This window comes from Neophocaena asiaeorientalis, unplaced genomic scaffold (assembly GCF_003031525.2).
Source record: "Neophocaena asiaeorientalis asiaeorientalis breed wild unplaced genomic scaffold, Neophocaena_asiaeorientalis_V1.1 scaffold210, whole genome shotgun sequence".
Taxonomy (NCBI): domain Eukaryota; kingdom Metazoa; phylum Chordata; class Mammalia; order Artiodactyla; family Phocoenidae; genus Neophocaena; species Neophocaena asiaeorientalis.
The window spans coordinates 386105-400483 of NW_020172282.1; the positions used below are offsets into that span (position 1 = coordinate 386105).

General features: G+C 35.7%; 1 protein-coding gene across 2 annotated transcripts in view; it reads right to left on the reverse strand.

Moving 5' to 3' along the window:
- Positions 1–10297, reverse strand: part of NOL4 (nucleolar protein 4) — a 280542-nt gene extending 270245 nt beyond the window's left edge. For both annotated transcript variants that reach the window (XM_024764488.1, XM_024764479.1), the window contains exon 1: positions 10154–10297. In XM_024764488.1, the coding sequence (XP_024620256.1) occupies positions 10154–10225 (72 nt within the window). In that variant the 5' untranslated portion in view covers positions 10226–10297. The remainder of the gene's footprint in view (positions 1–10153) is intronic.
- Positions 10298–14379: the final 4082 nt, after the last annotated feature.

The following is a 14379-nucleotide window of genomic DNA, read 5'->3' on the forward strand; positions in this document are numbered from 1 at the left end:
GGAGGGAGGGAGGGAGGGAGACGCAAGAGGGAAGAGATATGGGAACATATGTATATGTATAACTGATTCACTTTGTTATAAAGCAGAAACTAACATTCCATTGTAAAGCAATTATACTCCAATAAAGATGTACAAAAAAAAGAAAACTGGAGGAGGTTAGTCTTCACTTCTCTAGGGAGTGCAATGAGTCGCACAACCCTCATATGTGTGTGAAAACTGCAGAGTCTGTGAGATGGTAATAATGAGATAACGGATGCAGAATTCATTGTCTGGATTGTTCAACTGCTCCACAACTGGCAAATAATGAAAACATTTTTCTGAGATGCCCAGTAAAGAACTAGCAACATGGTTTCCTTTAGAAAACAGCTCTCAACTTGTGTGTTTACTGTACTCTAGAGCTTACAATAGGGAAGAACAAATCTGGCTCCATATTAGATCTGCTCCTTTTACGTTAACCTTTGTGCTCTGTTGCTGGTGCTTGGTCATGCTGGCTTGCGCCTTTACTAAAAGAATGTTGCCTATAGCCTGAAATATACAGGATAGCCTATCCTCAAGCCTCTGACCTTTAACAGTCCATTCATATAGAGATAAAAAGTTGCAGAGCAGAGCATAGCATTTGTCTTGTTGGAGGTTTGCAGAAACATTGTAACTTGACCTAAGTGGACCGCTACAAGAACAAAGGACTCCGACACCAAGAAGTTTGCAACAACTAACCACACCCCTCCCTCACCTTGCCTTTAAAAGTGCTCTACTGAAACCCTTCCAGGGGTTTGAGGGTTTTGGGGCACGAGCCACCTGTCTCCTTGCATGGGCTTCCAATAAACCTTTCTGTGCTCCCAACTCCAACGTTTTGGTTTATTTGGGCCTCATCACGTGTTGGGCACGTGAACTTGTGTTCAGTAACAAGGTGACTTTTGAAAACGGAACAACTGCGACTTGTGTTGCTGAAACTTCGACCCCAGGGGTTAAGGATAAAGCTCTGAGTACTTGGGGCAATGCCAACTGTCTGACTCCAAAGTCTATAGTGCCCTATTGAGAAATATTGCTTTAGACTAAACAAATAACTATGCAAACTAATGGATACATATAACAAAAGATAGCACGTTCATATGTTCTCCACTGAAGAATTAAAACACACCAAGACAGAAATTTCTTGGTCCAAATTCCAAATTCTCAAAATCTGTTTCTTTCATGATTCACCTCCTTTCCGATTGCTAGGGTTAAGGAACAGAGCAATGCTCAAATACGGCTGTGATGTGGAAGAGGACATTCCCAGAAAAATGAAGGTAGAGGAGAGGATGAGGAGTAGAGCAGATAAACATAAAAAACAGGTAAAGGCTTGTCACTCGTTACTTATGATGAACTGACTAAAATTGCAGCAGATGAAGTTAGTGAATAACACTTTCAATTCTGGAAAAGTCATGAATGAAGACATGGGTGCATGTTATCCTTGGGCCACTGGGGATCACAGATGATACAAAGAAAGAAATAGACCTCTCAATATCTAGTTAATAGAAAAAAATCTGTTTATAGAATCTGTTACCCCACAATGCCATATTTTTTAAATCACATTACCTCACTATCATAATATGTTTGAAGCAATTATTAAGTTAAAACCTTTACATACATTATTTATGAGCCTCAAAGCAACCCTAAAAATAACACATACCCAAGTCACACATATAGAACTTACCTAACCAGGATTTGAACCCACGTCTAGCTGACATCAAAGCTGGCACCATTTTCTATTACGTCACACCAAGAGCCCATGTCCTAGCCCTCTTTCCTATTATATTTTATCCCAATTAAATACATATATAGGTATTTATACAGGTGCATATACTGTAAGAAATTCAGGAGATTTTATTGATTACATCATCACAGTACCCAGGAACCTCTGGATCTGAAGAAGAATCACCCACTAGTAGGTACTAATCTTCCGAGTAGTTTTAAAAGCTGCACTGGCACATTTTCACCACAAGGGTGCACTGAAGTAGCAATTTATCAGGCTGGACATAATGCTGTTTCTCCAGAAGGTTAATTCCCTTTCAAGGAATATACCTATTCACAATAATACAAAAATTATTAATGACAGGGTTTGTGACATTAGTTGGTGATAAACTGGTTTGGGTGAGTTATGTCTTTTGACGGTCTCTACTACCTAAAAGAAAGGTTCTGAGTATACAGGATTTGCACTGTTACTCCTCACCTGTGATAATTCTCACTACACCTACATAAGAAATAAATCAATTTTGATGAATGGCAGAACACCATTCTTCTGTTTTAAGATTGTTATTTAATAACTCTAATTCTCATGCCACTGATTTATTTTTTCCTTCTGAGATGATTTTACACATCTGACTTCTTAGTCTGAATAATATTTTTAGTTATCTAAAACAATGAGACTCTGCCTCCGTAAATGTAGGTTTAATATTATGTGTACCATGTTTAATAGCTGTTCAATATTTAGTAGTAATCACCTTTATAAAACCTATTATGTGTGCGGGGGGATATGTGGATATGGGTGTGCATCTGATAAGAAATAAACCAATGTGTGGAAATGTAAGTGATGTGTTTATATCCTGCCTCTAAGATGATAGCATAATTTAATGCAGCATCAAAGTTTTCCCTGAAAAGCAAGGGGGGAGCACTTGTGTTAAATAATTTTGTTACCTTATTCATAGCCTGCAAAATTGCAGAAATCCAGGGTGCTGTTCAAGGTAAACATGAGTTGTGTAGTGCAGGGTCTTTACAGCCACCGGCTACAGCTCTGATCTTATTTCATTATCTCTATTTATAGTAACATCTACTTAGTTGGTATCAAAAAGGCGAGGACTTCACAGAGACGAGTTAATTTTTTTCCTTCAACGAGTATCTATGGAATACTCTACCATGAGACGGTTCTTTTACTAAGTTGTGATTATACAGTAATATGAGAAACAGACATGGTCCCCCACCATTAGGGACTACAAGACTTTTTTTAACTTTGACCCTAGCTATAAATAAAGAAAAAAAATAACGAAATTTTTCCATTTGCAGCAACATGGATGGACTTGGAGGGCATTATGCTAAGGGAAATAAGTCAGACAGAGAAAGACAAATATTGTATGATATCACTTATGTGTGGAATCTAAAAACTACAACTAACTAGTGAATATAACAAAAAGAAGCAGACTCACAGATATAGAGAACAAACTAGTGGTTACCAGTTGTGGGGGGAGGAGCAATATAGGAGTGGAGGAGTGGCAGGTACATACTACTGGGTGTAAGACAGGCTCAAGAATGTACAGTATGGGGAATATAGCCAATATTTTGGCTCATCTTGAGCCAAAGCTCAAGATATTGATGAGCCAATATCAATTCATGTTGATAACATGAGTTCTCAACTTCTATAAGATACATGCCAAAGGCTATTACTCATGACGCCACACTGGGGTTCACACAAAAATCAGGACGATGTTATGCTACTTGGAACATCAGTAGGTCTATGTATGGCATGTCACACATTTCTTTCCTATCTATTCTTGAGTTAAACCCAGCTAGATATGAGAGACAAACACATTTACAAAATGATCATACAAAATATCAATGACTGCTATCAGCCTAATTTATTCTCTAGCTTCTGTTGCCCAAGGATATTTGAAGTCCATATAAAGATATATAGGTCAGCACTTTAATCTAAAGAAATTAAATTCTAATTGTAAACCTTGAGTAATTGTGATAGGGAAGGGAAATATACTTAGAGAGCACGGCGTTCTTGGTACTAATCACAGAAATAGATATAATCCCCTATTTCAACAGTGTCTCAGACTATAGGACTATAAGACAAGCAACACTGATGTTCACAGGATCATTTATGTTTACAACGAAATTTTAGGTGTGGTCACATCTGTTGCACTGTCGCTTAAAATCACATTATAACTTAAGTAGCCATCCGTTGACAACATGGTTCAGATTACTGCAAAATTTTTAACAAAAATGGAGAGCAGTGAAAATCTGCTGACACTTGAGAGTCATTTTTATGGCCTTTCTTATATCACTATTTTAAAATCCTAGATATAGGAAGTCTAATGACTACCCATCCTTTTCGTGATTATTACCATCATCATTATTATTATTTATAGGAGAGCTCTCTAGATGATTATGAAGCCAAAATCTTCTATCTCTCTGCTTTGCTCATCAGCCAATCTACTTTTCCAAGAGCAGGAGGCATTTCCCTATGCTTGAACATTTCTTGTGCCAACCTATTTGCTCACTTTGGTTACTATTTTCCTTGTGCCCCTTCCACAGTAATGGCTCCACACACACCATGAAAACTGCTGTAATTCCTTCAGAGCTGGAAAAAAAACAGAAATATAGTCCCCTCATTTTATATGTGCAAGAACTGTAGCCTAAGTCAAAAAGAGGGTAAATTAATTGCTAGGAACTTTTGAGTTTTAATTTAGTGTTATTTTTTTCACACCACAATGGCTGCAAATTTTGGTCATTTGCCTCATTCTAAGTTGACAAGAATTCTGGGAAATTTGATATAGCAAATTAGCCCAAAGGGTGCAAGTGAAAAAACCCCATTTAGCAGTAGAGACACCGAACCAATAGATATTAATAAAACAGAACAGGATAAAATGACACTAACTGAAGTTTTAAGGTTAAGAGTTGTAGGCCTGCTAGAATAAAGACTTTTCCTTTTTAACATTCAGAGTAGGGATACAGACATTCTGCCTAATATATTATTTTTCTACAGCATGTCCCTGGAAAGGAATATTCTATTCATATTGAAAGCAATTTTTTAAAGAGATCCAGTTTTTAAATTTTTCAGAAAAGCAATTTAAAATTAACATAAGACTGAAACTTGGGTAAAAGCAAATGAAATAACTGAAATTCTCATAAACGTCATCTAGCAGGAGAGCTCCTAAACACAGGTAACCTGGCTTTTTCCATGCTTCCCTTCAGCCCGGTCAAAGCTTGGAAAACAGTTACACTGTGGACTGCCAGCAATAGTGACATAAGATGTACATAAGAGAATGCCTAAGTTATTACTATTCATCTCTCTCCCAACACGGAGGCATTGGGGCAAGCAGAGGAAATTACATCCATAATTATAATTAGGGTAACGATGGAACTATGTTGATTGTCCCGTTTGTCCTTCTACCTGGAACATGACTAGTGATTGCATAAAGGAGAAAAAACATTATTCAAAAGTTGACCATAAGGAAAGCACTTCATGCATATTAACTCATTTATTTTGCCACACCATGCATATCATTATCTCCCTCTAAACAGGAGGAGAAAAAAAGTAAATAATTGGCCAAAAGTGACACAGATAGGAAGTACTAGATTTGAAATTGAAACTGAGTTTGTTTGGCTTCTAGCCTATTTTCTTTTAGCTATAGCATATGCTCTCCACTCGGAATTAAATGAACGTAATTATTGGCAGCTATGTATGTGAGTAATACATGTAAACTTACTGTATCACACCACAAGTTGTGTGTGTGTGTGTGTACATATACACATATATATGCAGACTGTTCTCTCCACTGAAAACACTGACTTTCCCTGCTAGTTCCTGGATTTCCACCAGTTACTTTTATTTTACATGTAGCAAGAAAGAGTTTTGAAAAATTTTATATGTGCAAGAACTGTAGCCTAAGTCAAAAAGAGGGTAAATTAATTGCTAGGAACTTTTGAGTTTTAATTTAGTGTTATTTTTTTCACACCACAATGGCTGCAAATTTTGGTCATTTGCCTCATTCTAAGTTGACAAGAATTCTGGGAAATTTGATATAGCAAATTAGCCCAAAGGGTGCAAGTGAAAAAACCCCATTTAGCAGTAGAGACACCGAACCAATAGATATTAATAAAACAGAACAGGATAAAATGACACTAACTGAAGTTTTAAGGTTAAGAGTTGTAGGCCTGCTAGAATAAAGACTTTTCCTTTTTAACATTCAGAGTAGGGATACAGACATTCTGCCTAATATATTATTTTTCTACAGCATGTCCCTGGAAAGGAATATTCTATTCATATTGAAAGCAATTTTTTAAAGAGATCCAGTTTTTAAATTTTTCAGAAAAGCAATTTAAAATTAACATAAGACTGAAACTTGGGTAAAAGCAAATGAAATAACTGAAATTCTCATAAACGTCATCTAGCAGGAGAGCTCCTAAACACAGGTAACCTGGCTTTTTCCATGCTTCCCTTCAGCCCGGTCAAAGCTTGGAAAACAGTTACACTGTGGACTGCCAGCGATAGTGACATTTATAAGATGTACATAAGAGAATGCCTAAGTTATTACTATTCATCTCTCTCCCAACACGGAGGCATTGGGGCAAGCAGAGGAAATTACATCCATAATTATAATTAGGGTAACGATGGAACTATGTTGATTGTCCCGTTTGTCCTTCTACCTGGAACATGACTAGTGATTGCATAAAGGAGAAAAAACATTATTCAAAAGTTGACCATAAGGAAAGCACTTCATGCATATTAACTCATTTATTTTGCCACACCATGCATATCATTATCTCCCTCTAAACAGGAGGAGAAAAAAAGTAAATAATTGGCCAAAAGTGACACAGATAGGAAGTACTAGATTTGAAATTGAAACTGAGTTTGTTTGGCTTCTAGCCTATTTTCTTTTAGCTATAGCATATGCTCTCCACTCGGAATTAAATGAACGTAATTATTGGCAGCTATGTATGTGAGTAATACATGTAAACTTACTGTATCACACCACAAGTTGTGTGTGTGTGTGTGTACATATACACATATATATGCAGACTGTTCTCTCCACTGAAAACACTGACTTTCCCTGCTAGTTCCTGGATTTCCACCAGTTACTTTTATTTTACATGTAGCAAGAAAGAGTTTTGAAACTTTATCTTTAATCGGACCATAACTGAAGAAACCTTTCTGGAAAGGCAGCTGTGCTTTAGCCTGTGATGAAATGCAAGACATAAAAGACAACTAGAGAAGAGTCATATATTCCCTGAAGGTAGAATTCAGACAATAGCTGAGAAAAGTTAAGGACTGGAAGACAACTTCCTGCATTCATGGTTTTTTTTTTAACAATGTTACCACTTAATTTTGAAGTCACTTTCCAAATTGCTAAGCACACTTGCATTCAATTTTCAGTAGAAAGATATACTTAAGTTCAAATATAAGTGATACCTGAATGATTCACACTTCTTCTCCACTGTTAATGTAGATAATCAACCAAAAATATTGAAGGAAACACATTCAGTGCACCAGTAAAGGTTAATATATACACAGGGACAAATGAAGGGGGGAAGAAAAGACCTAAAAGACACTAGAATTCAACAATGACTAAAAAAAATTACTTATGATAGCCTTTACATATTCCTAAAATGTGTCATTTTATGTGGATTTTTAAAAAGAGCTCATGAGTAACAGAATATACACCCTCCAATTTTTTTCTCTAGTCAGATCAGATTGCAATAAAATTTAAGTTGTATAACGACTAGATATTTCAAGGAATGATATACTGCAGATAGGTAAAAACAAATAGCATTCAAAAGTTAATCCAATATTAAAGGACCACCATTTCCTGCAGAGTGAAAACATAGAAAGATTTGCAAAAAAGGCAAAGTAAATAAAATGACCGCTAAATCTATTGGTAATATTATTAAGACAAAATGACACGTTTTAATGATTAGTTGTATAAGTATGGTTTCTTGGCCATGTAGGATAAGGGAGAAAAAGAAAGTCAATAATCATGCATGCTCTATGAGCTAATGTGTTAGAAATAGGAAAAAAATATTAATCTTAATGGGAACCATTATAACTGCGATAGGTATCTAGCTAATTCTACCAGTGACTAGCCAGTTCCAGCATTAGTATTGAGAACTAAATTCTGACCCAACAGTCTAGGGCCCTAATAGCACTACACCATTTCATTTCAAATTGCATTTAGTTTTATGCCCCATTAGTTGAACATTTATATTAACATTAGAATTAAATTCATTGTGGCGTCACGTGCACAGTTTTGCTGGCAATGCAGCAGTGGTTTTTCCTTTTTTTTCCTACAGTCTATTATTACTCCATAAAATGGAAATGTTTTCTAGTTAGGATTCAGTTGAGAAATACCAGAAGGCAGAAAGTGAGGCCAGAAGAAACCTTCATGATATTAGGAAAAGGTGAGACTACTTTAGATGCGGAAACAAAAAATAAACTTGGGAAAGAAAAGAATCTTCAGATAGGACATTCTCAAGAGGGAATGGATGATGTTTCAGATACTATTTATACATTCAAAGTTGGTATCCAGCCCTACCCCAAAATGCAGAAAACATCTTCAAAACGTTGATGCAAAATGATATATGTTGGAAATGTGTTTACCAATTTATTGGAAGTGTTTAGCATGCATTATGGCAGTGGATCAGATTCTCTACATTGCATTTAGGAAAACACCGGGTGAGAGACTTGGGATTATGTCATATTTCTCTTTTAATTAAAGGTCTCTAATAAGTGGATTTCAAAGATTAAATCACTTTAAATTGCTTTTGGCACCTAAACAGATTTGGCTGCCACACTAGTCCTGACGGTGAAGCCACTTGTTTTTTGTTGGTTTGTTTTCATTGAATACAACTGAACTTAAGTATTCCTACCTTACAAAGTCCTATCAAGTTTAGGTAGCTATTTTGTGAAAATGAATTATCATAAGAGTACACAGTTAGTGATATTAGTAGATCAATATACAGTTTTTTTCCCTATTAGTATCCAGAGATACAACCCTGGCTTAGGAGGCAGGCAAAATGAGTATGTTCAGTAACATTAGTCTACACAAAAGTATCTTAAGAAGCTAGGTCATTATCATTAGTCATGATAAAGATGTCTCCTCAGATATGTAAGTCAAAAGAAAGTTTATGTGGCAGAGTTATGTAAGGAAACTTACAATAGTGCCTGCCCACAAACCATGCAATTTGGAAACAGCCAAGAAACAAAACCATAGAGAAGGAGAGATAAATACAACATGTATTAGGGGTTATTATGCAACTATAAAGATTCAATATGACCCTGGAGATATAGCAAAAAATAGTTATGGAAAAGAAGCTATTTCTTATGCTCAGTAGCTAATTTTCAAACATATGTACCTGTATTTGAAACTTTGAGCATTTCACACATTTTTCTGTATCTGAAAAAAAAATGGATCCAGACTGATATTGTGTATAAATATAGCTGAAAACAGTTAATATAAAGGTAGCCAAAAGCAAAGTTCAATAAGAATTTTAAAAAAGGATATTATTCTGATTGCTGATAAAGTATTTCTGATGTACACTTTGCTCATATTGGAAAAGAATAATTTACTCTTCAATTTTCCTAGAAAGGATGAATTATCTATAGTAAGATGATTTCATAAAATGTTTAATTAAATAAAAAACTAGATTAAAGTGTCTAGATCGAACAGTAAGTATAATTAAGAACTTTAGAAATAATATATAACTCCATTTTGACAATATATATTCAATATCTAACAGTTAGTTACATCTGTTTTCTAGATAATTTACAATAAAAGCATTATATATTTTCATTTTTAAATGTTCAAGGGCACTAGGCCTATGAAAATAACACATATTTTTAGATAACTTATACTGGAAAATTAAGAAAGGCATACCCTTCAGGGCAAATGTATTTAATATAAGGTAACATAAGAAAAGCACATAAAATTTTCTTATTCATGTGACTATAAGTATTAAATAAGAAATACCTGAACACATTAATATGTTTTGAAGGGGAAGGACTGTTAAGACAATAGTGGTAGTACAAAAGTTCATATGTTCCAGTAGATAATTTATATATTATGATTTGAACACATATTATATATTGAATATATAACACAACTAATCTTCCCATTTGTGGGCATTTGACTGGGACTACCACATTTTATGCACATTTAAAGAAAAGAAAATGATAATGCTAGAAACAGGTTTCTAGCAATATATGCAACAGACTTAGTGAACATACAACCAAAATAGAATTCAATAATAATAGTTTAAATGTTGGGTGTGACCATGATATAGTCTAATTTATGTTGAAGATAGAACACTCATAGCTATTTAACCCATCTTTAATAAGCATATAATATCAAATTTCAAAATGCATGCCTTTTTCTTTTCCTTTTTTGTTTTTTTAACTTACTGCTTTGTAAGTTCTCTTTTGTCCAGCATGTTTCCGAATTTGTTCTCCATTTGGCCCTGTTTCCACATGCATTGAATAGATAATGTCAAAGAAATCTTCAACCACAGCTACCCGCCGCAAAGATAGCTTCTCATCTACCCCTACGCCATCCTGGAAACAAAGCCAAAAAAAAAAAAAGGCACAAGATTAATAAAGAAATATGGAAATATGTATTTAATATATAAGGTTGACACAGAAAGTTCATTAGACAAAAACATTTTAATAAACTGATCCAAATCATCTAGATAGTAAAGTTCAAAAAATTATGATTGAATATCTCATTTTATATATTATTTACATACAAAACTTTAAGAAACTTTAAGAAAAAAGATATTTGGCATAGTCAATCACGCTTACCCATTAATGCCACCTTTTAAATTTTAAAATGACTTAGTTGTAACCATCAGTGTAACTTTCTTAAGTTACTCTGAAATACATTATTAAGGTCCAGTAATTTTTTTACTGTAATAATTTCTTCTAGATATTGATTTCTTATCTAATCAATATCTATTGTGTCCCTGGGTACTGGGCATTGTGATTAGAGAAATGAAAGAAGTAATATGAAACCTCTACCCTTAGTATCATACAATATAGGAAAGAAAATTCATCTACTCTGCTATCCATATTAGACTAAGGGAGAGTATGGGTTAAAGGTTAAAAATGTGAGCTCTGGAGATGATCTAGGTGTGAACTTTGGATCGTCCACTCAGAAGTTGTGTATTTTGTGCAAATCTTTTATACCTCTCGAAATCTGTTTTCTCACCTGTAAAATAGGGATAATAGAGCCTCCTTCGCAGACCTGTAATCATTAAATGAAATAATGTATGTAAAGGATATAACCCAATATTTGGCATATAGTGAACAGTCAATAAGTGGTGGCTTTTGCCATTTTGATGATCATGATAAAAATATAAGTCAAGTAGTAGGGGAGTTCAGAGAATAAAGATGTCACCTTTTACTGAAGCAACTTCATGCAAGAAACAGAATTTGACATGGATGGGAGCTGAAGCAGGGGATAAGTCATGGCAGTGGGAAAGACAGCAAAGAGCCAAAATTTTCCGTACATGACTGAGAAGAATAAATAATAAGTTTGGAATGAGATAAGAGATAAATTTAATCTTACATGGCTGCCACATGAATGAATTCACTACTTCTGAGTGGAGGATCCAAAGTTAACACCTACATACCCTCTAGAGCTCCCGTTTTTAACCTTTAGCCCATCTGTCCCTTAGTCTAATGCTGACAACACAGTAGATGCATTTTCATTTCTGAAATGAAAGGGTTTCCTACTTGCAAACACACACACACACACACATACACACACACACTCACACACACACTCTCACACAATGTTCTTAGTCAGACCTTGAGGCATAACCTGAAGTAACATGACAGCTCCATAAATGCTGGCATACAACACAAGAAGATGATTAACCTGAGCAAACTCATTACACAGTCAATGAATCAAATGGCAAAAGCCTCTTTGAACAGTAGTGCCAGCAGACTGAGCTTACTGCAAAACTGAAAGCAAATCACCTGATGCTTTTTGTTAGTTTGGTTTTTATTTTATTTATTTATTTCTTCTGGTTTACAATAGGTCTCAGTAGCAGCAGTGCCTAAAGCAGGATATTCAAATAACTATATACATTAAGATTTATATATGGCCAAACAGCCAGGCATTCCACCTTTGTTAAATTTGAAGTGCTCCCTCACAAATTATCTGTGATGCATGTGGTTCCTCACTAGGTTTCAGACCTTTCTGACTTCTCTCCTTTAACATCTTGAGCCATTTCTTTTTCTACACTGGGCTCCATGGATAATCTTTCATTGCCTTATGATGCAAGACCAATCTGCAGTGAGAGGACAGGGAAGCTGCATGAATCACAGCAGTGACCAGCCAGGAAATTAGTTGAAACTTAGAGGATAGTGTCAGGGAAGCACCATTTCAGATGTCCACCCACCAGCTCTCCTGGCCCACCCCCTCCTCCTCAGAGAACATCCACTCTTCCTAGGCTCGAAATCCAAATTCTAAGTCCACAGACTAGCAAAACTACCCTCAAAACTTCATCTTTTCTCTCAGAAATAAAACTTAGAGTTTCCTCTCAGTTCCTTTGCCAGATAACCAAAAATACAGTAATTTCATACAGTTAGTAAACTATGAGTGATGTAGGAATCATAGCCTATGAATTCATTCCTTCAGCACATATCCTGAAAGTACCAACTACTGCCAAGCCCTCTTCTGCTAGGTGCTGAAGTTATCAAAGTGTATGAGACAGATAACCCAGGTTTTTGTGGTTTTCAGTCTAGTAGAGAAAATATTAAACAAGTCATTGCTATGGCTATATATTAATTTCCTGTAGCTTCTGTAACAAATTACCACAAAATGGATGGCTTACAAAAAAGCAAATTACTGTAGCTTTGTAGTATAGTCTGAAATCAGGGAGCCTGATTCCTCCAGCTCCTTTTTTCGTTCTCAAGATTGCTTTGGCTATTCGGAGTCTTTTGTGTTTCCATACAAATTGCAAAATTTTTTGTTCTAGTTCTGTGAAAAATGCCAGTGGATAGACCTAGAGTCTGTCATACAGAGTGAAGTAAGTCAAAAAGAAAAAGACAAATACTGTATGCTAACACATATATATGAAATTTAAGAAAAAAAAAATGTCATGAAGAACCTAGGGGTAAGACAGGAATAAAGACACAGACCTACTGGAGAACGGACTTGAGGATACGGGGAGGGGGAAGGGTGAGCTGTGACAAAGCGAGAGAGAGGCATGGACATATACACACTAACAAACGTAAGGTAGATAGCTAGTGGGAAGCAGCCGCATGGCACAGGGATATCAGCTCGGTGCTTTGTGACCGCCTGGAGGGGTGGGATAGGGAGGGTGGGAGGGAGGGAGACGCAAGAGGGAAGAGATATGGGAACATATGTATATGTATAACTGATTCCCTTTGTTATAAAGCAGAAACTAACACACCATTGTAAAGCAATTATACCCCAAAAAAGATGTTAAAAAAAAAAAAAAAAGCAAATTTATTCTCCCATAGTCCTGGAAGCTAGAAGTTCAAAATCAAGATGTTGACAGAGCTGGTCTCCCTTTAAAAGCTCTAGGGAAGAATCCATTCTTTGTCTTTTCCAGGCTCTGGAGGTTGCTAGCATTCATGGCTTGAGGCCATATCACATTGACTTCTCTTTGATGTGTTTCTCCTCTGTGTCTCTCATTTACAAGGACCCATCTTATATGAGGGAATGTAGGGCCTGACCAGATAATCCAGGATAATCTCCTCCTATCAAGATCCTTAATTTAATTGCATCTTCAAAGACTCTCTTCCCCAAGTAACTTTTACAAATTCCCAGAATTGGGATTTGAAGTGTTTGGGCAGGCATTATTCAACTGACTACAGGTAATATGTATCAGAGTACAGAAGGTACAAGTTGTGCTATGGGAGCATATATTGTAAATGGCTTACAATTATTGGCCAACAGTAAACACTCCCTGATTTCAGACTATACTACAAATCTACAGTAATCAAAACAGTATGGCACTGGCATAAAAACAGAAGCATAGATCAGTGGAAGAGGACAGACAGCCCAGAAATAAACCCACGCACTTATGGTCAATTAATCTACCTCAAAGGAGGCAAGAATACACAGTGGAGAAAAGACAGTCTCTTTAATAAGTGGTGCTGGGAAAACTGGACAGCTACATGTAAAAGAATGAAACAAAAACGTTCTTTAACACCATATACAATCTCATTTACTATTGCATCAAAAAGAATAAAATACTGAGGAATAAACTTGCTTAAGGAGACAAAAGACCTGTACTCCAAAAACTATAAGACGTCAATGAAAGAGTTAAAGGTGACACAAACAGATGGAAAGAGATACCGTGTTCCTGTACTAAAAGAATTAATATTGTTAAAATGACCATACTACCAAGGCAATCTACAGATTCAATGCAATCTCTATTAAAATACCAATGGCATTTTTCACAGAACTAGAACAATTAATTTTAAAATTTGTATGGAAACACAAAAGACCCCAAATAGCCAAAGCAATATTGGGAAAGAAAAATGGAGTTGGAGGTATCAGGCTCCCTGACTTCACACTATACTACAAATCTACAGAGATTAAAACAGCATGGTACTGGCAGAAAAACAGAAATATATATATATAATGGAATATT